The sequence below is a fragment of the Anarhichas minor genome, unplaced genomic scaffold, assembly GCF_050575085.1.
Source record: "Anarhichas minor isolate MPS153535 unplaced genomic scaffold, ASM5057508v1 ptg000021l, whole genome shotgun sequence".
Taxonomy (NCBI): Eukaryota; Metazoa; Chordata; class Actinopteri; order Perciformes; family Anarhichadidae; genus Anarhichas; species Anarhichas minor.
In genome coordinates, this window is record NW_027466467.1 from 45,001 (window position 1) to 70,820 (window position 25,820).

Below are 25,820 nucleotides of genomic sequence, written 5' to 3' on the forward strand. Positions count from 1 at the left end.
AAATCCAGTAGTTTGAAGGAGATGTTTTCACATGAACATAAAATAGATATTAGAGATGAATTATGAGCTGTTTAACTTCTAACACGAGCTCTAAGAACATTATTATACTTCAGTAAAATAATAATGTTAATCGAATTTATCGAAGCAAATATTTAAAGAAAAATACAATCATTTATTTCCTAATCATTAGAATTGTGTGTTTTTCTGCAAATAACCACGGCTATTTAGGATAAACTTTCCAATCTCTGTTTCTATTTATTTATTTATTTATTTATTTTAGAAAAGTAAGTTTGTCTCTCGGCGAGTTCAACCCTCAGAAGAAGCTTAACGTTGAGCCCTGATAGCATCTCTCAGGTGTGACATGAAGCAGACTGAGAGGTTTTTATCTGTGCGTCTGTTGATGTTCCAGGTGACGTCCGTAACGACCTGTACCTGACGCTGGAGCGAGGCGACTTTGAGAGAGGAGGGAAGAGCGTTCAGAAGAACATCGAAGTCACCGTTTACGTTCTGTACGCCGATGGAGAGATCCTGAAGGTAGGGAAGCTGGGCTGCCTCCATCCTTTAGAAACACCACCAACACACAGGAGACGGTCCTTGACCCATGAGCAAGTCCTTCATAAACCAGACGATCAGTCAGGTGACAGGAAGTGGAAACATCCTGACTCATTCTGAGCTTTAGGACTCTTTTCTAAAAGAAGGACTATGAGTCCATACTGAGCCATGAAACAGAAATCCACTTCCTGTCTTCTCTGAGAACAACCAACAGGAAGAAGAAGTGTCTGTTCCTGCCTCCATCAAGCTGCTGAACTCTGACCCTGAATCCAATTCTTTCAAGCCAGCGTCTCTTATGTCTGAAGATGTTTTCATGTTGCTTGTGATGTTTGTATTGTAAAGCAAAGGACTCGAGCACTGTGCCCGTCTCTGCAGGACTGCATCAGTCTGGGTTCAGGTGAACCCCACATTCCAGAGCACCGCTCCTTCGTTCTCTACCACAACAACAGCCCTCGATGGAGCGAAGTCATCAAGCTACCGATCCCCATCGACCGCTTCAGAGGGTCCCACCTGCGCTTCGAGTTCAGGCACTGCTCCAGTGAGTACCTGCTGGAGGTTAACGATCCCTCCTTCATATCTACAGACGCTTTATTACAGAATGAGCCGTGAGTTAATTACATCGTGAGAAGAAGACTTACTGTGTGGGATGGATGCAGCTTTGTGCTCGTGTTAATGCTTGTTGATCTGTTTCATTTTAGCAGAACTTACTGACCAATGACTTCTGAGCAAAGATATGATTATTTAAATGTAACCATGGTTGCTATAGGTGGCGATCTGAAACTTAAGGTTAGTCACCGAGAGGCTGAGTAGAGGAGGAAAACCTGCAATGACTCAAAGATCCAGTGGCTGAGTTCTGTCGTTTTATTTGCAGGAAAAACAAACTTGTGCTGAAAATCACACATTCAAAATGTTCTAAAGGTCAACAGCGTTGATTAAACAGCAATAAACCAACAATAAGACTCCCTCTCTCACTCCCTCTCCTTCATTCACAAAACTAAACTGTGATCAGCTGATGTCAACACCACATGACTCAATTACCATAAGTGACCGAAAAAGGTGTACAAAAATAACAAAGGCTACACCTGGCTCCTACACAAGATGCTGCTGAGGTAGTTTGATATAAATAGTTTAACCACATCGTCTCATTTATCTTCACAGTATTTAACGAGTAAAATGTAAATCAATACCAGCTGATATGTCATATCTGCCTTATCGACCCAATTTCTCACTTTGTTTTCATCATCAAGCTCTTGAAGCAAGCAAAGCCAGGAGACAGTTAGCCTCCCACTAACCTCACTGTGTCGTCCTCCTCTAACTGTTCATGTCTCTCTGTCCCTGTTCGGTCTCGTCTGGACTCCACAGCGAAGGACAAAGGAGAGAAGAAGCTGTTTGGTTTCTCCTTCAGTCCTCTGATGAGGGAGGATGGAACCACTCTTTCAGACGAGAGCCACGAACTCTACGTTTACAAGGTGAGACGTCCTCGTTGTGTTACCGCTCGCTTCCTGCCTCCTCGCTGCTCACCACAGACCTTCACCACACCTTTGTCCTCGCAGACTGTAGATGGTTTTTACTAACGTGTTAAAGGACGTTTCTGCACAAACTGTGCAGTTAGATTCTAAATTACTGATATAGACACTTCTACAAATACCCATGAATAGAACGTTGTTCCGTTGTGATAGTGAAGTGAAATGAATCGTTTAGATCTCTGTGCATTGTTTTAAACTATCAAAATGTAGTATTATTTACAATAAGTAACCGCAGTGAAGAAGTTAATATAACAGGGTTCTGGGCCGTGAGCCTTCCTAACATGTGCATCTGTATCGTGTTCCCGTTATGTTCTTGAGGTTAGTGAGGTCACCAGTAGGGACACAGAGCGAGAGGGATCGTTTTAGAATCCTTGATAGTAACATGTTCCACTCTCTGTCCCTGTCTTCGTCCTCAGTGCGATGAGAACACCACCTTCAGTAACCACGCCCTCTACCTGGGCCTGCCCTGCTGCAAAGAGGACTTCAACAGCTGCCCCAGCATCCCCTCCAGCCTCATCTTCCAGCGCAGCGCCAAGGAGACCTTCTGGATCTCCACACAGCTCTCCTCCACCAAGCTCACTCAGAACGGTACGCAGCTGATCCAGCAGCAGTCTGCTCTCCAGAGACTGATTCCACACTTAAGGAACAAGTAAAGCTTTGCTGTTATCTATGTTGGTGTGTGGATTCGGGACCCTGGTGTTGTTAAGGAAGTATAGGAGGTCTGATCCAGTGCTTCTCTGGTGTCATATCACGTTGTAGTTTGTGTCTTTTCTGGCAGTTGACATTGCTGTTGTCTTCCAGTGGACCTCCTGGCTCTGCTGAAGTGGAAGGCCCATCCGGACCGGGTCATGGACATCCTTGGCCGGCTAAGACACGTCAGCGGAGAGGAGATAGTCAAGGTGAGGTCGCACCATGTGTTAAAGCTGCATTCTCTCTGCTGTCCACCAGGGGGCGACTCCTCTGGTTGTATAGAAGTCTATGAGAAAATGACTCTACTTCCCTCTTGATTTATTACCTCAGTAAACATTGTAAACATGAGTTTATGGTCTCAATCTCTAGTTTCAAGTCTTCTTCAATACAGCATGATGTTCATTTAGTACATTATGGTCCATTTAGAGTCAAACAGACCATAAAGCAGGGGATGCTTTAGGGCGGGGCTACACGGTGATTGACAGGTCTCTACCAGAGACGTAGACGCCGTCTCTACGTCACTCCTCCTCAGTCCAGATATGGTCACTTCCTGTTCACTGGTTGATAAAAAACCCAGTTGGAGACGGTCGTTATCCAAGAATACGACGGCCGTCTAACTTTAGTGTCTCACACACTGAAGAGAAATACTTTCATGTGAACTTTTTCTTACTTGACAGCAGACTGTACTTTACTTTTTACATTTATCTTGACAATTCGACCATTAGCCCCCACACGCCGTCAGTAGTTAGTTCGTAGTTAGTTAGTAGTTAGTTAGTGAGTTAGTTAGTTAGTATATGATGATGTTTGTATGCTACATCCACAAAATACAGAAGAGTTGTGTACCTGTTCGGGTGAAGGATTGTTTGTTGTTCCTTTCTTTCTTTAATCCTTCATCGGTCAGACCTGATAAGAGCAGAAGTCTGTATGCTGCATTAACACTCGCTGTGTGTGTTTGACAGTTTCTACAAGATATTCTGGACACATTATTCTCCATCCTGGACGACAACACGGACAAATACGGACCGCTGGTGTTCCAGTCATTGGTGCGTCTACAGAGAAGCAACTGTGAACGAAAGTCAATAACAGACGTGACACGTTGTCCGCTTCAGTCAGTTGGTTTATTTCTGCAGCATATTGCACACAGTCAGACACACAGACACACAGACATTTAAAAAGGTTTATCTCAACAGTACAGTCTCAGGGCAGCATCACATTACTATGAGTGCAAATCTACTGGATTGATTGCTAGTTAACTAACATTAAGTTACACTGTAAAAAGGCTCAGACTCACTGATCCGGGCCATCAAAGCCAATGTTATATTCATGTCACGCTTAATGTGAACCAGTCATTGATTATTATGTTAACGTCTCTCTCTCTCAGGTGTTCATTATAAACCTCCTCAGGGACAGTAAATATTACCACTTCAGGCCGGTGATGGACACGTATATCCAGAAGCACTTTGCAGGCGCTTTGGCTTACAAGTGAGTGTTTTACACCCAACTGTCCTCGAATACACTCACTTTAAAAGCTATGCAGGTGTGTGTGTGTGTGTGTGTGTGTGTGTGTGTGTGTGTGTCTTTAACAATGGATTCTTCTCAAAAATGGCATTTTCTGCCCTTCAATTAAATTTCCTTAATCCTCCCAACACCCCTGATGTCAGAGCTCTTTGTCCGTTTGAAGTGTTGCCCTTCAATCTCTCAAGTACATTACATGCACATAAATAACTACATTATTGTATAATATTAGCAGGAGATGGTATTATATTTTGAAACATAACATAGAGAGAAATGGTCTCTATTGTCTCTTCTGCAAAAGAAAAAGAAAAGAAACTCTCAAGTGTAATAACTTACCACCGTTGTTTCAGAGAGCTGATCCGCTGTCTGAAGTGGTACATGGACCGCTCTGCAGAGGTGGTCCGACAGGACCACATACAGGAAGCAATGAGGGTAAGAGCCACTGATGGAGCTGTGAGTCCACCACAAACGTCATGAACGACTTCTTCTTGCTTCACACGCTTTCTTCCGTCTGATGAGTTTGACTATTTTAACCTGAGTTAAACAACAGCAGCTGTTTCGGGTTAATGCTGCTAGTTACTACATAGTGTTTGTGGTTGATGTCCATTCATTAGGGTCCCATAAACTGGGACATAACTAGGGGACAGTACAACACCTTCACCCTCATTGCACTTTACATTATACAACCACCAGCTGCCAGAAAAAAACAAGTACATTTATATATGTTACAACATTGCACATTAGGCTTTTTATCCAATGTTGTTTTCCCAATATGTTTCATTGAAATGTTTCAGTTGGTGAAGAGGAAAGGGAAGTTTATTCTCCTAAAGGCGTTTAACATTCATACGGCAACCATCCAACCAAACACAGTCTACCTCTGGAAGAGGGTTTCCTTTGTTCCCTTCAACAAGAAGATGTAGAGATGTGATTCATATTCCAATGCTTCCCCTGATAATCTATGAAATAATTCATCTGCACAATGTTTTATGTAAGAATCAACCAAAGGTCTTCATCAACATTTCGCACCACATTCACAGCTGCATTAGTGTTTTAGGCAAAGCAGATGTAGAGGATGTCCCACATTCAGCAGACAAACGCTGCTCAGCACTTTGAAATATTCATCAGTCTCAAATGGGTCACGCTGTCATGTAGAAGTGGACGGTGTGAATTATTGAGGATAGTTTTGACACATGCTGCAGCTGTGGGTTCAGGTCTAAGATAGCGTTACGCCTCCACGCTGGTGAATATGTCTTTAGGTTTAGGTATATCTCTGGAACATCTGGAGGGAATTCCGATTGGACTCGAGGATGACCTGATTATAATGTGGTGGTCAAAGATCAGGATCACTGTGACCAGGATTCTGTCCATAACTCAAGAATGAATTTGCTAATTACGACAAAAAACAAAACCGTAATATCTTTTAATAAGTGCTGGGCAACGATTAAAATATTTAATCGCGATTAATCTCATTGTTATGGCAAAGTTCAATAATGAATTCAAAAGTAGTGTATTGCGCACTTTTATTTTGAAAGTACTGCTATATGAACTAAAGGGCAATAACATTTGGTTCACGAGATGCAGGTAGCATGTTTTATACTTAATGTGAATATAATTCATACTTTGTTGGCATCTTATTCTGAAAACCGGATGTTCATCTGAAGAAACCGGATGTTGTCTCACGTTAATGTTTCCGCTAACTTTCAAAGTCCTTCGCTCGCTCCCGATCTGTGCCGTTTAAATGCGTTTACCGTGAATGTCAGCATATAGGTGCACTAACATGACTGACTACAGGATGTTTGCTGGCTTTTATCCCACTGTTCTTGTCCTCCTCTTGTTGTTATGTTATGTATGTCTCTTGTCTTTCAATTAAAAAAAAAAAAACTGCAGAAACTGCATCTTGAAAGGTTGTTGGAGGCATACAACCGTGAGGCAGTATTTCTAGTTATTCGTATTTTACGACTTTCAGCTTGTGTCCGTCTGTCTCTGTCTTGTACAAACTTTGCACTCATTCACCCTTTTAGGAAGTGAAGAACAATTCCTTCTCTGCTCAGCTTTTATTTTGTGTTTTCTGTTTGGATTTAATATGTAAAGCACTGTACAAATATCAAATGTATAAGAAAATTGGCATATCTAGGTGACATTCTTTGTTTTTTATTATTTTTGAAAAATCAAACGTCACTGACATGTTTGAATCTATTTGACCATTTAATTAACTCACAGGTAATTATTTCTTCTCATACATTTTGACATTGAGCGGTTGAGTAACTTTAATTGATAGTTGTGTTAAAACAACATAAGATTAAAATGAACATTTACAATTAAAATATATTGATGGTGTCCAATAAATACAAGATAGTAGAAATGAGACTTTACTGCACTTTTTGTTTGATCAAATTTGAACATTTCACTCTTGAACGTGTCTATAATGGATATATGTCCAATTTTTCTGATACATTTTTGAACTTTTTGTGTCTTCCTGGAATGAAATGAGGAAGATAGAAACAGTGAATAAGAGAATGAAAACTTATGTTGGGGATGTTTATTTGTAAATTAAATATTTATATTTTTTCTTATTGTTTTGTCTCCCTCTTTGATTCTCCCTCATTTCTGTCTCTCACACAAACTGACGTCCCCCCTCAGGCCTTGGAGTATCTGTTTAAGTTCATCATCCAGTCTCGGATCCTTTACTCTCGGGCTACTTGTGGTATGGAGGAGGAGCAGTTTCGCACCAGCGTCCAGGAACTCTTTCAGTCGATCCGCTTCGTCCTCAGCCTGGACAGCCGCAACTCAGAGACCCTCATTTTCACACAGGTGAGAAAACGCACAAAGAGAAGACGCTCTACAGATTTTAATTTTCTATTTCTTTTAAAGAAATATCTCCTCTTTAACAGCTGCTACTGGTACTTGTTGTGTCTTTATAGTTTAGACAAGACTAATCCAAATATTTAATTACATCTGCTTGTAGTTTAGAATATTTTCCATCTCCTTTTAGTTGCTTTAATCTGACTCTTATCTCCTTTATGTACCTCTTTCTACTTGTACCTCGGACCTTTCCTCGATTCCTTCCTTCACCTTCTCTTTCAATCTCCCACAATTCTTTGCTCCACCCTTCGGTTCCCTGTTTTTCCTCCTGGGTCTCTTCCCTCCACACCCACACATCACAGGGCTCCCAGCCTTGTCCAGGCCCAAATCAGGCCCCCGGCGTCGGGCCTGCCGCCTCCTTAGCACTAGCCCCCGCCCCGGGCCAAGCCCCGCCCCCCGCCCCAGGACAGGCTCCTGGCAGCGGGCAAGCCAACTGCACTCAGGCCTGGAGCTCCAACGCTCTGCGGCCGTCTCCACTGTCAGTAAGTAGACGTCGGGATGAATACCACAGCACCCCGTTCCCTGTGTGAAGCCCAGAATCCTAATTCAGCTGTTTGAGAGCCTAATGTTACACACACTGCTGTGATCCTGCATCAGCCCCCCCATGCCCTGACACCAGCTACACTCACTGCTCAGTCTTACCTCCAACGTTCATCCCAACGTCCTCTAACTGTAATTGCTGTTTCTGAACCATCCACCTTGTTACAGTCAGAGTCACAGCTCGAGTCGCTGCTAATAGATCACTTCACACTCTGAAGAGTCGCTGCTAATAGATCACTTCACACTCTGACGAGTCACTGCTAGTAGATCACTTCACACTCTGAAGAGTCGCTGCTAATAGATCACTTCACACTCTGACGAGTCACTGCTAGTAGATCACTTCACACTGACGAGTCGCTGCTAATAGATCACTTCACACTCTGACGAGTCACTGCTAGTAGATCACTTCACACTCTGAAGAGTCGCTGCTAATAGATCACTTCACACTCTGACGAGTCACTGCTAGTAGATCACTTCACACTCTGAAGAGTCGCTGCTAATAGATCACTTCACACTCTGACGAGTCACTGCTAGTAGATCACTTCACACTCTGAAGAGTCGCTGCTAATAGATCACTTCACACTCTGACGAGTCACTGCTAGTAGATCACTTCACACTCTGAAGAGTCGCTGCTAATAGATCACTTCACACTCTGACGAGTCACTGCTAGTAGATCACTTCACACTGACGAGTCGCTGCTAATAGATTACTTCACACTGAAGAGTCGCTGCTAATAGATCACTTCACACTCTGACGAGTCGCTGCTAATAGATCACTTCACACTGAAGAGTCGCTGCTAATAGATCACTTCACACTCTGACGAGTCACTGCTAGTAGATCACTTCACACTGACGAGTCGCTGATAATAGATCACTTCACACTGAAGAGTCGCTGCTAATAGATCACTTCACACTCTGACGAGTCGCTGCTAGTAGATCACTTCACACTCTGACGAGTCACTGCTAGTAGATCACTTCACACTGACGAGTCACTGCTAGTAGATCACTTCACACTGAAGAGTCGCTGCTAATAGATCACTTCACACTCTGACGAGTCACTGCTAGTAGATCACTTCACACTGACGAGTCGCTGCTAGTAGATCACTTCACACTCTGACGAGTCGCTGCTAGTAGATCACTTCACACTCTGAAGAGTCGCTGCTAATAGATCACTTCACACTCTGAAGAGTCGCTGCTAATAGATCACTTCACACTGAAGAGTCGCTGCTAATAGATCACTTCACACTCTGACGAGTCACTGCTAGTAGATCACTTCACACTTTGACGAGTCGCTGCTAATAGATCACTTCACACTGAAGAGTCGCTGCAAATAGATCACTTCACACTCTGACGAGTCACTGCTAGTAGATCACTTCACACTGACGAGTCGCTGCTAATAGATCATTTCACACTGAAGAGTCGCTGCTAATAGATCACTTCACACTCTGACGAGTCGCTGCTAGTAGATCACTTCACACTCTGACGAGTCACTGCTAGTAGATCACTTCACACTGACGAGTCGCTGCTAATAGATCACTTCACACTCTGAAGAGTCGCTGCTAATAGATCACTTCACACTCTGACGAGTCGCTGCTAGTAGATCACTTCACACTCTGACGAGTCACTGCTAGTAGATCACTTCACACTGACGAGTCACTGCTAGTAGATCACTTCACACTGAAGAGTCGCTGCTAATAGATCACTTCACACTCTGACGAGTCACTGCTAGTAGATCACTTCACACTGACGAGTCGCTGCTAGTAGATCACTTCACACTCTGACGAGTCGCTGCTAGTAGATCACTTCACACTCTGAAGAGTCGCTGCTAATAGATCACTTCACACTCTGAAGAGTCGCTGCTAATAGATCACTTCACACTGAAGAGTCGCTGCTAATAGATCACTTCACACTCTGACGAGTCACTGCTAGTAGATCACTTCACACTTTGACGAGTCGCTGCTAATAGATCACTTCACACTGAAGAGTCGCTGCTAATAGATCACTTCACACTCTGACGAGTCACTGCTAGTAGATCACTTCACACTGACGAGTCGCTGCTAATAGATCATTTCACACTGAAGAGTCGCTGCTAATAGATCACTTCACACTCTGACGAGTCGCTGCTAGTAGATCACTTCACACTCTGACGAGTCACTGCTAGTAGATCACTTCACACTGACGAGTCGCTGCTAATAGATCACTTCACACTCTGAAGAGTCGCTGCTAATAGATCACTTCACACTCTGACGAGTCACTGCTAGTAGATCACTTCACACTGATGAGTCGCTGCTAATAGATCACTTCACACTCTGACGAGTCACTGCTAGTAGATCACTTCACACTCTGAAGAGTCGCTGTTAATAGATCACTTCACACTCTGACGAGTCACTGCTAGTAGATCACTTCACACTCTGAAGAGTCACTGCTAATAGATCACTTCACACTCTGACGAGTCACTGCTAGTAGATCACTTCACACTGACGAGTCGCTGCTAATAGATCACTTCACACTGAAGAGTCGCTGCTAATAGATCACTTCACACTCTGACGAGTCACTGCTAGTAGATCACTTCACACTGACGAGTCGCTGCTAGTAGATCACTTCACACTCTGACGAGTCGCTGCTAGTAGATCATTTCACACTCTGAAGAGTCGCTGCTAATAGATCACTTCACACTCTGAAGAGTCGCTGCTAATAGATCACTTCACACTGAAGAGTCGCTGCTAATAGATCACTTCACACTCTGACGAGTCACTGCTAGTAGATCACTTCACACTTTGACGAGTCGCTGCTAATAGATCACTTCACACTGAAGAGTCGCTGCTAATAGATCACTTCACACTCTGACGAGTCACTGCTAGTAGATCACTTCACACTGACGAGTCGCTGCTAATAGATCATTTCACACTGAAGAGTCGCTGCTAATAGATCACTTCACACTCTGACGAGTCGCTGCTAGTAGATCACTTCACACTCTGACGAGTCACTGCTAGTAGATCACTTCACACTGACGAGTCGCTGCTAATAGATCACTTCACACTCTGAAGAGTCGCTGCTAATAGATCACTTCACACTCTGACGAGTCGCTGCTAGTAGATCACTTCACACTCTGACGAGTCACTGCTAGTAGATCACTTCACACTGACGAGTCACTGCTAGTAGATCACTTCACACTGAAGAGTCGCTGCTAATAGATCACTTCACACTCTGACGAGTCACTGCTAGTAGATCACTTCACACTGACGAGTCGCTGCTAGTAGATCACTTCACACTCTGACGAGTCGCTGCTAGTAGATCACTTCACACTCTGAAGAGTCGCTGCTAATAGATCACTTCACACTGAAGAGTCGCTGCAAATAGATCACTTCACACTCTGACGAGTCACTGCTAGTAGATCACTTCACACTGACGAGTCGCTGCTAATAGATCATTTCACACTGAAGAGTCGCTGCTAATAGATCACTTCACACTCTGACGAGTCGCTGCTAGTAGATCACTTCACACTCTGACGAGTCACTGCTAGTAGATCACTTCACACTGACGAGTCGCTGCTAATAGATCACTTCACACTCTGAAGAGTCGCTGCTAATAGATCACTTCACACTCTGACGAGTCGCTGCTAGTAGATCACTTCACACTCTGACGAGTCACTGCTAGTAGATCACTTCACACTGACGAGTCACTGCTAGTAGATCACTTCACACTGAAGAGTCGCTGCTAATAGATCACTTCACACTCTGACGAGTCACTGCTAGTAGATCACTTCACACTGACGAGTCGCTGCTAGTAGATCACTTCACACTCTGACGAGTCGCTGCTAGTAGATCACTTCACACTCTGAAGAGTCGCTGCTAATAGATCACTTCACACTCTGAAGAGTCGCTGCTAATAGATCACTTCACACTGAAGAGTCGCTGCTAATAGATCACTTCACACTCTGACGAGTCACTGCTAGTAGATCACTTCACACTTTGACGAGTCGCTGCTAATAGATCACTTCACACTGAAGAGTCGCTGCTAATAGATCACTTCACACTCTGACGAGTCACTGCTAGTAGATCACTTCACACTGACGAGTCGCTGCTAATAGATCATTTCACACTGAAGAGTCGCTGCTAATAGATCACTTCACACTCTGACGAGTCGCTGCTAGTAGATCACTTCACACTCTGACGAGTCACTGCTAGTAGATCACTTCACACTGACGAGTCGCTGCTAATAGATCACTTCACACTCTGAAGAGTCGCTGCTAATAGATCACTTCACACTCTGACGAGTCACTGCTAGTAGATCACTTCACACTGACGAGTCGCTGCTAATAGATCACTTCACACTCTGACGAGTCACTGCTAGTAGATCACTTCACACTCTGAAGAGTCGCTGTTAATAGATCACTTCACACTCTGACGAGTCACTGCTAGTAGATCACTTCACACTCTGAAGAGTCACTGCTAATAGATCACTTCACACTCTGACGAGTCACTGCTAGTAGATCACTTCACACTGACGAGTCGCTGCTAATAGATCACTTCACACTGAAGAGTCGCTGCTAATAGATCACTTCACACTCTGACGAGTCACTGCTAGTAGATCACTTCACACTGACGAGTCGCTGCTAGTAGATCACTTCACACTCTGACGAGTCGCTGCTAGTAGATCACTTCACACTCTGAAGAGTCGCTGCTAATAGATCACTTCACACTCTGAAGAGTCGCTGCTAATAGATCACTTCACACTGAAGAGTCGCTGCTAATAGATCACTTCACACTCTGACGAGTCACTGCTAGTAGATCACTTCACACTTTGACGAGTCGCTGCTAATAGATCACTTCACACTGAAGAGTCGCTGCTAATAGATCACTTCACACTCTGACGAGTCACTGCTAGTAGATCACTTCACACTGACGAGTCGCTGCTAATAGATCATTTCACACTGAAGAGTCGCTGCTAATAGATCACTTCACACTCTGACGAGTCGCTGCTAGTAGATCACTTCACACTCTGACGAGTCACTGCTAGTAGATCACTTCACACTGACGAGTCGCTGCTAATAGATCACTTCACACTCTGAAGAGTCGCTGCTAATAGATCACTTCACACTCTGACGAGTCGCTGCTAGTAGATCACTTCACACTCTGACGAGTCACTGCTAGTAGATCACTTCACACTGACGAGTCACTGCTAGTAGATCACTTCACACTGAAGAGTCGCTGCTAATAGATCACTTCACACTCTGACGAGTCACTGCTAGTAGATCACTTCACACTGACGAGTCGCTGCTAGTAGATCACTTCACACTCTGACGAGTCGCTGCTAGTAGATCACTTCACACTCTGAAGAGTCGCTGCTAATAGATCACTTCACACTCTGAAGAGTCGCTGCTAATAGATCACTTCACACTGAAGAGTCGCTGCTAATAGATCATTTCACACTGAAGAGTCGCTGCTAATAGATCACTTCACACTCTGACGAGTCGCTGCTAGTAGATCACTTCACACTCTGACGAGTCACTGCTAGTAGATCACTTCACACTGACGAGTCGCTGCTAATAGATCACTTCACACTCTGAAGAGTCGCTGCTAATAGATCACTTCACACTCTGACGAGTCGCTGCTAGTAGATCACTTCACACTCTGACGAGTCACTGCTAGTAGATCACTTCACACTGACGAGTCACTGCTAGTAGATCACTTCACACTGAAGAGTCGCTGCTAATAGATCACTTCACACTCTGACGAGTCACTGCTAGTAGATCACTTCACACTGACGAGTCGCTGCTAGTAGATCACTTCACACTCTGACGAGTCGCTGCTAGTAGATCACTTCACACTCTGAAGAGTCGCTGCTAATAGATCACTTCACACTCTGAAGAGTCGCTGCTAATAGATCACTTCACACTGAAGAGTCGCTGCTAATAGATCACTTCACACTCTGACGAGTCACTGCTAGTAGATCACTTCACACTTTGACGAGTCGCTGCTAATAGATCACTTCACACTGAAGAGTCGCTGCTAATAGATCACTTCACACTCTGACGAGTCACTGCTAGTAGATCACTTCACACTGACGAGTCGCTGCTAATAGATCATTTCACACTGAAGAGTCGCTGCTAATAGATCACTTCACACTCTGACGAGTCGCTGCTAGTAGATCACTTCACACTCTGACGAGTCACTGCTAGTAGATCACTTCACACTGACGAGTCGCTGCTAATAGATCACTTCACACTCTGAAGAGTCGCTGCTAATAGATCACTTCACACTCTGACGAGTCACTGCTAGTAGATCACTTCACACTGACGAGTCGCTGCTAATAGATCACTTCACACTCTGACGAGTCACTGCTAGTAGATCACTTCACACTCTGAAGAGTCGCTGTTAATAGATCACTTCACACTCTGACGAGTCACTGCTAGTAGATCACTTCACACTCTGAAGAGTCACTGCTAATAGATCACTTCACACTCTGACGAGTCACTGCTAGTAGATCACTTCACACTGACGAGTCGCTGCTAATAGATCACTTCACACTGAAGAGTCGCTGCTAATAGATCACTTCACACTCTGACGAGTCACTGCTAGTAGATCACTTCACACTGACGAGTCGCTGCTAGTAGATCACTTCACACTCTGACGAGTCGCTGCTAGTAGATCACTTCACACTCTGAAGAGTCGCTGCTAATAGATCACTTCACACTCTGAAGAGTCGCTGCTAATAGATCACTTCACACTGAAGAGTCGCTGCTAATAGATCACTTCACACTCTGACGAGTCACTGCTAGTAGATCACTTCACACTTTGACGAGTCGCTGCTAATAGATCACTTCACACTGAAGAGTCGCTGCTAATAGATCACTTCACACTCTGACGAGTCACTGCTAGTAGATCACTTCACACTGACGAGTCGCTGCTAATAGATCATTTCACACTGAAGAGTCGCTGCTAATAGATCACTTCACACTCTGACGAGTCGCTGCTAGTAGATCACTTCACACTCTGACGAGTCACTGCTAGTAGATCACTTCACACTGACGAGTCGCTGCTAATAGATCACTTCACACTCTGAAGAGTCGCTGCTAATAGATCACTTCACACTCTGACGAGTCGCTGCTAGTAGATCACTTCACACTCTGACGAGTCACTGCTAGTAGATCACTTCACACTGACGAGTCACTGCTAGTAGATCACTTCACACTGAAGAGTCGCTGCTAATAGATCACTTCACACTCTGACGAGTCACTGCTAGTAGATCACTTCACACTGACGAGTCGCTGCTAGTAGATCACTTCACACTCTGACGAGTCGCTGCTAGTAGATCACTTCACACTCTGAAGAGTCGCTGCTAATAGATCACTTCACACTCTGAAGAGTCGCTGCTAATAGATCACTTCACACTGAAGAGTCGCTGCTAATAGATCACTTCACACTCTGACGAGTCACTGCTAGTAGATCACTTCACACTTTGACGAGTCGCTGCTAATAGATCACTTCACACTGAAGAGTCGCTGCAAATAGATCACTTCACACTCTGACGAGTCACTGCTAGTAGATCACTTCACACTGACGAGTCGCTGCTAATAGATCATTTCACACTGAAGAGTCGCTGCTAATAGATCACTTCACACTCTGACGAGTCGCTGCTAGTAGATCACTTCACACTCTGACGAGTCACTGCTAGTAGATCACTTCACACTGACGAGTCGCTGCTAATAGATCACTTCACACTCTGAAGAGTCGCTGCTAATAGATCACTTCACACTCTGACGAGTCGCTGCTAGTAGATCACTTCACACTCTGACGAGTCACTGCTAGTAGATCACTTCACACTGACGAGTCACTGCTAGTAGATCACTTCACACTGAAGAGTCGCTGCTAATAGATCACTTCACACTCTGACGAGTCACTGCTAGTAGATCACTTCACACTGACGAGTCGCTGCTAGTAGATCACTTCACACTCTGACGAGTCGCTGCTAGTAGATCACTTCACACTCTGAAGAGTCGCTGCTAATAGATCACTTCACACTCTGAAGAGTCGCTGCTAATAGATCACTTCACACTGAAGAGTCGCTGCTAATAGATCACTTCACACTCTGACGAGTCACTGCTAGTAGATCACTTCACACTTTGACGAGTCGCTGCTAATAGATCACTTCACACTGAAGAGTCGCTGCTAATAGATCACTTCACACTCTGACGAGTCACTGCTAGTAGATCACTTCACACTGACGAGTCGCTGCTAATAGATCATTTCACACTGAAGAGTCGCTGCTAATAGATCACTTCACACTCTGACGAGTCGCTGCTAGTAGATCACTTCACACTCTGACGAGTCACTGCTAGTAGATCACTTCACACTGACGAGTCGCTGCTAATAGATCACTTCACACTCTGAAGAGTCGCTGCTAATAGATCACTTCACACTGATGAGTCGCTGCTAATAGATCACTTCACACTCTGACGAGTCACTGCTAGTAGATCACTTCACACTCTGAAGAGTCGCTGTTAATAGATCACTTCACACTCTGACGAGTCACTGCTAGTAGATCACTTCACACTCTGAAGAGTCACTGCTAATAGATCACTTCACACTCTGACGAGTCACTGCTAGTAGATCACTTCACACTGACGAGTCGCTGCTAATAGATCACTTCACACTGAAGAGTCGCTGCTAATAGATCACTTCACACTCTGACGAGTCACTGCTAGTAGATCACTTCACACTGACGAGTCGCTGCTAGTAGATCACTTCACACTCTGACGAGTCGCTGCTAGTAGATCATTTCACACTCTGAAGAGTCGCTGCTAATAGATCACTTCACACTCTGAAGAGTCGCTGCTAATAGATCACTTCACACTGAAGAGTCGCTGCTAATAGATCACTTCACACTCTGACGAGTCACTGCTAGTAGATCACTTCACACTTTGACGAGTCGCTGCTAATAGATCACTTCACACTGAAGAGTCGCTGCTAATAGATCACTTCACACTCTGACGAGTCACTGCTAGTAGATCACTTCACACTGACGAGTCGCTGCTAATAGATCATTTCACACTGAAGAGTCGCTGCTAATAGATCACTTCACACTCTGACGAGTCGCTGCTAGTAGATCACTTCACACTCTGACGAGTCACTGCTAGTAGATCACTTCACACTGACGAGTCGCTGCTAATAGATCACTTCACACTCTGAAGAGTCGCTGCTAATAGATCACTTCACACTCTGACGAGTCGCTGCTAGTAGATCACTTCACACTCTGACGAGTCACTGCTAGTAGATCACTTCACACTGACGAGTCACTGCTAGTAGATCACTTCACACTGAAGAGTCGCTGCTAATAGATCACTTCACACTCTGACGAGTCACTGCTAGTAGATCACTTCACACTGACGAGTCGCTGCTAGTAGATCACTTCACACTCTGACGAGTCGCTGCTAGTAGATCACTTCACACTCTGAAGAGTCGCTGCTAATAGATCACTTCACACTGAAGAGTCGCTGCAAATAGATCACTTCACACTCTGACGAGTCACTGCTAGTAGATCACTTCACACTGACGAGTCGCTGCTAATAGATCATTTCACACTGAAGAGTCGCTGCTAATAGATCACTTCACACTCTGACGAGTCGCTGCTAGTAGATCACTTCACACTCTGACGAGTCACTGCTAGTAGATCACTTCACACTGACGAGTCGCTGCTAATAGATCACTTCACACTCTGAAGAGTCGCTGCTAATAGATCACTTCACACTCTGACGAGTCGCTGCTAGTAGATCACTTCACACTCTGACGAGTCACTGCTAGTAGATCACTTCACACTGACGAGTCACTGCTAGTAGATCACTTCACACTGAAGAGTCGCTGCTAATAGATCACTTCACACTCTGACGAGTCACTGCTAGTAGATCACTTCACACTGACGAGTCGCTGCTAGTAGATCACTTCACACTCTGACGAGTCGCTGCTAGTAGATCACTTCACACTCTGAAGAGTCGCTGCTAATAGATCACTTCACACTCTGAAGAGTCGCTGCTAATAGATCACTTCACACTGAAGAGTCGCTGCTAATAGATCACTTCACACTCTGACGAGTCACTGCTAGTAGATCACTTCACACTTTGACGAGTCGCTGCTAATAGATCACTTCACACTGAAGAGTCGCTGCTAATAGATCACTTCACACTCTGACGAGTCACTGCTAGTAGATCACTTCACACTGACGAGTCGCTGCTAATAGATCATTTCACACTGAAGAGTCGCTGCTAATAGATCACTTCACACTCTGACGAGTCGCTGCTAGTAGATCACTTCACACTCTGACGAGTCACTGCTAGTAGATCACTTCACACTGACGAGTCGCTGCTAATAGATCACTTCACACTCTGAAGAGTCGCTGCTAATAGATCACTTCACACTCTGACGAGTCACTGCTAGTAGATCACTTCACACTGACGAGTCGCTGCTAATAGATCACTTCACACTCTGACGAGTCACTGCTAGTAGATCACTTCACACTCTGAAGAGTCGCTGTTAATAGATCACTTCACACTCTGACGAGTCACTGCTAGTAGATCACTTCACACTCTGAAGAGTCACTGCTAATAGATCACTTCACACTCTGACGAGTCACTGCTAGTAGATCACTTCACACTGACGAGTCGCTGCTAATAGATCACTTCACACTGAAGAGTCGCTGCTAATAGATCACTTCACACTCTGACGAGTCACTGCTAGTAGATCACTTCACACTGACGAGTCGCTGCTAGTAGATCACTTCACACTCTGACGAGTCGCTGCTAGTAGATCACTTCACACTCTGAAGAGTCGCTGCTAATAGATCACTTCACACTCTGAAGAGTCGCTGCTAATAGATCACTTCACACTGAAGAGTCGCTGCTAATAGATCACTTCACACTCTGACGAGTCACTGCTAGTAGATCACTTCACACTTTGACGAGTCGCTGCTAATAGATCACTTCACACTGAAGAGTCGCTGCTAATAGATCACTTCACACTCTGACGAGTCACTGCTAGTAGATCACTTCACACTGACGAGTCGCTGCTAATAGATCATTTCACACTGAAGAGTCGCTGCTAATAGATCACTTCACACTCTGACGAGTCGCTGCTAGTAGATCACTTCACACTCTGACGAGTCACTGCTAGTAGATCACTTCACACTGACGAGTCGCTGCTAATAGATCACTTCACACTCTGAAGAGTCGCTGCTAATAGATCACTTCACACTCTGACGAGTCGCTGCTAGTAGATCACTTCACACTCTGACGAGTCACTGCTAGTAGATCACTTCACACTGACGAGTCACTGCTAGTAGATCACTTCACACTGAAGAGTCGCTGCTAATAGATCACTTCACACTCTGACGAGTCACTGCTAGTAGATCACTTCACACTGACGAGTCGCTGCTAGTAGATCACTTCACACTCTGACGAGTCGCTGCTAGTAGATCACTTCACACTCTGAAGAGTCGCTGCTAATAGATCACTTCACACTCTGAAGAGTCGCTGCTAATAGATCACTTCACACTGAAGAGTCGCTGCTAATAGATCACTTCACACTCTGACGAGTCACTGCTAGTAGATCACTTCACACTTTGACGAGTCGCTGCTAATAGATCACTTCACACTGAAGAGTCGCTGCTAATAGATCACTTCACACTCTGACGAGTCACTGCTAGTAGATCACTTCACACTGACGAGTCGCTGCTAATAGATCATTTCACACTGAAGAGTCGCTGCTAATAGATCACTTCACACTCTGACGAGTCGCTGCTAGTAGATCACTTCACACTCTGACGAGTCACTGCTAGTAGATCACTTCACACTGACGAGTCGCTGCTAATAGATCACTTCACACTCTGAAGAGTCGCTGCTAATAGATCACTTCACACTCTGACGAGTCACTGCTAGTAGATCACTTCACACTGACGAGTCGCTGCTAATAGATCACTTCACACTCTGACGAGTCACTGCTAGTAGATCACTTCACACTCTGAAGAGTCGCTGTTAATAGATCACTTCACACTCTGACGAGTCACTGCTAGTAGATCACTTCACACTCTGAAGAGTCACTGCTAATAGATCACTTCACACTCTGACGAGTCACTGCTAGTAGATCACTTCACACTGACGAGTCGCTGCTAATAGATTACTTCACACTGAAGAGTCGCTGCTAATAGATCACTTCACACTCTGACGAGTCGCTGCTAATAGATCACTTCACACTGAAGAGTCGCTGCTAATAGATCACTTCACACTCTGACGAGTCACTGCTAGTAGATCACTTCACACTGACGAGTCGCTGCTAATAGATCACTTCACACTGAAGAGTCGCTGCTAATAGATCACTTCACACTCTGACGAGTCGCTGCTAGTAGATCACTTCACACTCTGACGAGTCACTGCTAGTAGATCACTTCACACTGACGAGTCGCTGCTAATAGATCACTTCACACTCTGACGAGTCACTGCTAGTAGATCACTTCACACTGACGAGTCGCTGCTAGTAGATCACTTCACACTCTGACGAGTCGCTGCTAGTAGATCACTTCACACTCTGAAGAGTCGCTGCTAATAGATCACTTCACACTCTGAAGAGTCGCTGCTAATAGATCACTTCACACTGAAGAGTCGCTGCTAATAGATCACTTCACACTCTGACGAGTCACTGCTAGTAGATCACTTCACACTTTGACGAGTCGCTGCTAATAGATCACTTCACACTGAAGAGTCGCTGCTAATAGATCACTTCACACTCTGACGAGTCACTGCTAGTAGATCACTTCACACTGACGAGTCGCTGCTAATAGATCATTTCACACTGAAGAGTCGCTGCTAATAGATCACTTCACACTCTGACGAGTCGCTGCTAGTAGATCACTTCACACTCTGACGAGTCACTGCTAGTAGATCACTTCACACTGACGAGTCGCTGCTAATAGATCACTTCACACTCTGAAGAGTCGCTGCTAATAGATCACTTCACACTCTGACGAGTCGCTGCTAGTAGATCACTTCACACTCTGACGAGTCGCTGCTAGTAGATCACTTCACACTTTGACGAGTCGCTGCTAATAGATCACTTCACACTGAAGAGTCGCTGCTAATAGATCACTTCATACTCTGACGAGTCGCTGCTAGTAGATCACTTCACACTGACGAGTCGCTGCTAATAGATCATTTCACACTGAAGAGTCGCTGCTAATAGATCACTTCACACTCTGACGAGTCGCTGCTAGTAGATCACTTCACACTCTGAAGAGTCACTGCTAATAGATCACTTCACACTCTGACGAGTCACTGCTAGTAGATCACTTCACACTGACGAGTCGCTGCTAATAGATCATTTCACACTGAAGAGTCGCTGCTAATAGATCACTTCACACTCTGACGAGTCACTGCTAGTAGATCACTTCACACTCTGAAGAGTCACTGCTAATAGATCACTTCACACTCTGACGAGTCACTGCTAGTAGATCACTTCACACTGACGAGTCGCTGCTAATAGATTACTTCACACTGAAGAGTCGCTGCTAATAGATCACTTCACACTCTGACGAGTCGCTGCTAATAGATCACTTCACACTGAAGAGTCGCTGCTAATAGATCACTTCACACTCTGACGAGTCACTGCTAGTAGATCACTTCACACTGACGAGTCGCTGCTAATAGATCACTTCACACTGAAGAGTCGCTGCTAATAGATCACTTCACACTCTGACGAGTCGCTGCTAGTAGATCACTTCACACTCTGACGAGTCACTGCTAGTAGATCACTTCACACTGACGAGTCGCTGCTAATAGATCACTTCACACTCTGACGAGTCACTGCTAGTAGATCACTTCACACTGACGAGTCGCTGCTAGTAGATCACTTCACACTCTGACGAGTCGCTGCTAGTAGATCACTTCACACTCTGAAGAGTCGCTGCTAATAGATCACTTCACACTCTGAAGAGTCGCTGCTAATAGATCACTTCACACTGAAGAGTCGCTGCTAATAGATCACTTCACACTCTGACGAGTCACTGCTAGTAGATCACTTCACACTTTGACGAGTCGCTGCTAATAGATCACTTCACACTGAAGAGTCGCTGCTAATAGATCACTTCACACTCTGACGAGTCACTGCTAGTAGATCACTTCACACTGACGAGTCGCTGCTAATAGATCATTTCACACTGAAGAGTCGCTGCTAATAGATCACTTCACACTCTGACGAGTCGCTGCTAGTAGATCACTTCACACTCTGACGAGTCACTGCTAGTAGATCACTTCACACTGACGAGTCGCTGCTAATAGATCACTTCACACTCTGAAGAGTCGCTGCTAATAGATCACTTCACACTCTGACGAGTCGCTGCTAGTAGATCACTTCACACTCTGACGAGTCGCTGCTAGTAGATCACTTCACACTTTGACGAGTCGCTGCTAATAGATCACTTCACACTGAAGAGTCGCTGCTAATAGATCACTTCATACTCTGACGAGTCGCTGCTAGTAGATCACTTCACACTGACGAGTCGCTGCTAATAGATCATTTCACACTGAAGAGTCGCTGCTAATAGATCACTTCACACTCTGACGAGTCGCTGCTAGTAGATCACTTCACACTCTGACGAGTCACTGCTAGTAGATCACTTCACACTGACGAGTCGCTGCTAATAGATCACTTCACACTCTGAAGAGTCGCTGCTAATAGATCACTTCACACTCTGACGAGTCACTGCTAGTAGATCACTTCACACTGACGAGTCGCTGCTAATAGATCACTTCACACTCTGACGAGTCACTGCTAGTAGATCACTTCACACTCTGAAGAGTCGCTGTTAATAGATCACTTCACACTCTGACGAGTCACTGCTAGTAGATCACTTCACACTCTGAAGAGTCACTGCTAATAGATCACTTCACACTCTGACGAGTCACTGCTAGTAGATCACTTCACACTGACGAGTCGCTGCTAATAGATTACTTCACACTGAAGAGTCGCTGCTAATAGATCACTTCACACTGAAGAGTCGCTGCTAATAGATCACTTCACACTCTGACGAGTCACTGCTAGTAGATCACTTCACACTGACGAGTCGCTGCTAATAGATCACTTCACACTGAAGAGTCGCTGCTAATAGATCACTTCACACTCTGACGAGTCGCTGCTAGTAGATCACTTCACACTCTGACGAGTCACTGCTAGTAGATCACTTCACACTGACGAGTCGCTGCTAATAGATCACTTCACACTCTGACGAGTCACTGCTAGTAGATCACTTCACACTGACGAGTCGCTGCTAGTAGATCACTTCACACTCTGACGAGTCGCTGCTAGTAGATCACTTCACACTCTGAAGAGTCGCTGCTAATAGATCACTTCACACTCTGAAGAGTCGCTGCTAATAGATCACTTCACACTGAAGAGTCGCTGCTAATAGATCACTTCACACTCTGACGAGTCACTGCTAGTAGATCACTTCACACTTTGACGAGTCGCTGCTAATAGATCACTTCACACTGAAGAGTCGCTGCTAATAGATCACTTCACACTCTGACGAGTCACTGCTAGTAGATCACTTCACACTGACGAGTCGCTGCTAATAGATCATTTCACACTGAAGAGTCGCTGCTAATAGATCACTTCACACTCTGACGAGTCGCTGCTAGTAGATCACTTCACACTCTGACGAGTCACTGCTAGTAGATCACTTCACACTGACAAGTCGCTGCTAATAGATCACTTCACACTCTGAAGAGTCACTGCTAATAGATCACTTCACACTCTGACGAGTCGCTGCTAGTAGATCACTTCACACTCTGACGAGTCACTGCTAGTAGATCACTTCACACTGAAGAGTCGCTGCTAATAGATCACTTCACACTCTGACGAGTCACTGCTAGTAGATCACTTCACACTGACGAGTCGCTGCTAGTAGATCACTTCACACTCTGACGAGTCGCTGCTAGTAGATCACTTCACACTCTGAAGAGTCGCTGCTAATAGATCACTTCACACTCTGAAGAGTCGCTGCTAATAGATCACTTCACACTGAAGAGTCGCTGCTAATAGATCACTTCACACTCTGACGAGTCACTGCTAGTAGATCACTTCACACTTTGACGAGTCGCTGCTAATAGATCACTTCACACTGAAGAGTCGCTGCTAATAGATCACTTCACACTCTGACGAGTCACTGCTAGTAGATCACTTCACACTGACGAGTCGCTGCTAATAGATCATTTCACACTGAAGAGTCGCTGCTAATAGATCACTTCACACTCTGACGAGTCGCTGCTAGTAGATCACTTCACACTCTGACGAGTCACTGCTAGTAGATCACTTCACACTGACGAGTCGCTGCTAATAGATCACTTCACACTCTGAAGAGTCGCTGCTAATAGATCACTTCACACTCTGACGAGTCACTGCTAGTAGATCACTTCACACTGACGAGTCGCTGCTAATAGATCACTTCACACTCTGACGAGTCACTGCTAGTAGATCACTTCACACTCTGAAGAGTCGCTGTTAATAGATCACTTCACACTCTGACGAGTCACTGCTAGTAGATCACTTCACACTCTGAAGAGTCACTGCTAATAGATCACTTCACACTCTGACGAGTCACTGCTAGTAGATCACTTCACACTGACGAGTCGCTGCTAATAGATTACTTCACACTGAAGAGTCGCTGCTAATAGATCACTTCACACTCTGACGAGTCGCTGCTAATAGATCACTTCACACTGAAGAGTCGCTGCTAATAGATCACTTCACACTCTGACGAGTCACTGCTAGTAGATCACTTCACACTGACGAGTCGCTGCTAATAGATCACTTCACACTGAAGAGTCGCTGCTAATAGATCACTTCACACTCTGACGAGTCGCTGCTAGTAGATCACTTCACACTCTGACGAGTCACTGCTAATAGATCACTTCACACTGAAGAGTCGCTGCTAATAGATCACTTCACACTCTGAAGAGTCACTGCTAATAGATCACTTCACACTCTGACGAGTCGCTGCTAGTAGATCACTTCACACTCTGACGAGTCACTGCTAGTAGATCACTTCACACTGAAGAGTCGCTGCTAATAGATCACTTCACACTCTGACGAGTCACTGCTAGTAGATCACTTCACACTGACGAGTCGCTGCTAGTAGATCACTTCACACTCTGACGAGTCGCTGCTAGTAGATCACTTCACACTCTGAAGAGTCGCTGCTAATAGATCACTTCACACTCTGAAGAGTCGCTGCTAATAGATCACTTCACACTGAAGAGTCGCTGCTAATAGATCACTTCACACTCTGACGAGTCACTGCTAGTAGATCACTTCACACTTTGACGAGTCGCTGCTAATAGATCACTTCACACTGAAGAGTCGCTGCTAATAGATCACTTCACACTCTGACGAGTCACTGCTAGTAGATCACTTCACACTGACGAGTCGCTGCTAATAGATCATTTCACACTGAAGAGTCGCTGCTAATAGATCACTTCACACTCTGACGAGTCGCTGCTAGTAGATCACTTCACACTCTGACGAGTCACTGCTAGTAGATCACTTCACACTGACGAGTCGCTGCTAATAGATCACTTCACACTCTGAAGAGTCGCTGCTAATAGATCACTTCACACTCTGACGAGTCACTGCTAGTAGATCACTTCACACTGACGAGTCGCTGCTAATAGATCACTTCACACTCTGACGAGTCACTGCTAGTAGATCACTTCACACTCTGAAGAGTCGCTGTTAATAGATCACTTCACACTCTGACGAGTCACTGCTAGTAGATCACTTCACACTCTGAAGAGTCACTGCTAATAGATCACTTCACACTCTGACGAGTCACTGCTAGTAGATCACTTCACACTGACGAGTCGCTGCTAATAGATTACTTCACACTGAAGAGTCGCTGCTAATAGATCACTTCACACTCTGACGAGTCGCTGCTAATAGATCACTTCACACTGAAGAGTCGCTGCTAATAGATCACTTCACACTCTGACGAGTCACTGCTAGTAGATCACTTCACACTGACGAGTCGCTGCTAATAGATCACTTCACACTGAAGAGTCGCTGCTAATAGATCACTTCACACTCTGACGAGTCGCTGC

At 44.9% G+C, this 25,820-nt stretch overlaps 1 protein-coding gene across 1 annotated transcript in view; it reads left to right on the forward strand.

The window, feature by feature from the left end:
* dock3 (dedicator of cytokinesis 3) overlaps positions 1 to 25,820 on the forward strand; it is a gene marked incomplete at its 5' end in the record, with an annotated part of 96,900 nt that overhangs the window by 41,723 nt on the left and 29,357 nt on the right. Inside the window, 9 exons of the mRNA XM_076096374.1 lie at positions 410 to 534; positions 928 to 1,090; positions 1,915 to 2,021; positions 2,495 to 2,666; positions 2,880 to 2,977; positions 3,728 to 3,811; positions 4,150 to 4,250; positions 4,634 to 4,715; positions 6,924 to 7,094. Of these exons, the coding sequence (XP_075952489.1) occupies positions 410 to 534; positions 928 to 1,090; positions 1,915 to 2,021; positions 2,495 to 2,666; positions 2,880 to 2,977; positions 3,728 to 3,811; positions 4,150 to 4,250; positions 4,634 to 4,715; positions 6,924 to 7,094 (1,103 nt within the window). The remainder of the gene's footprint in view (positions 1 to 409; positions 535 to 927; positions 1,091 to 1,914; positions 2,022 to 2,494; positions 2,667 to 2,879; positions 2,978 to 3,727; positions 3,812 to 4,149; positions 4,251 to 4,633; positions 4,716 to 6,923; positions 7,095 to 25,820) is intronic.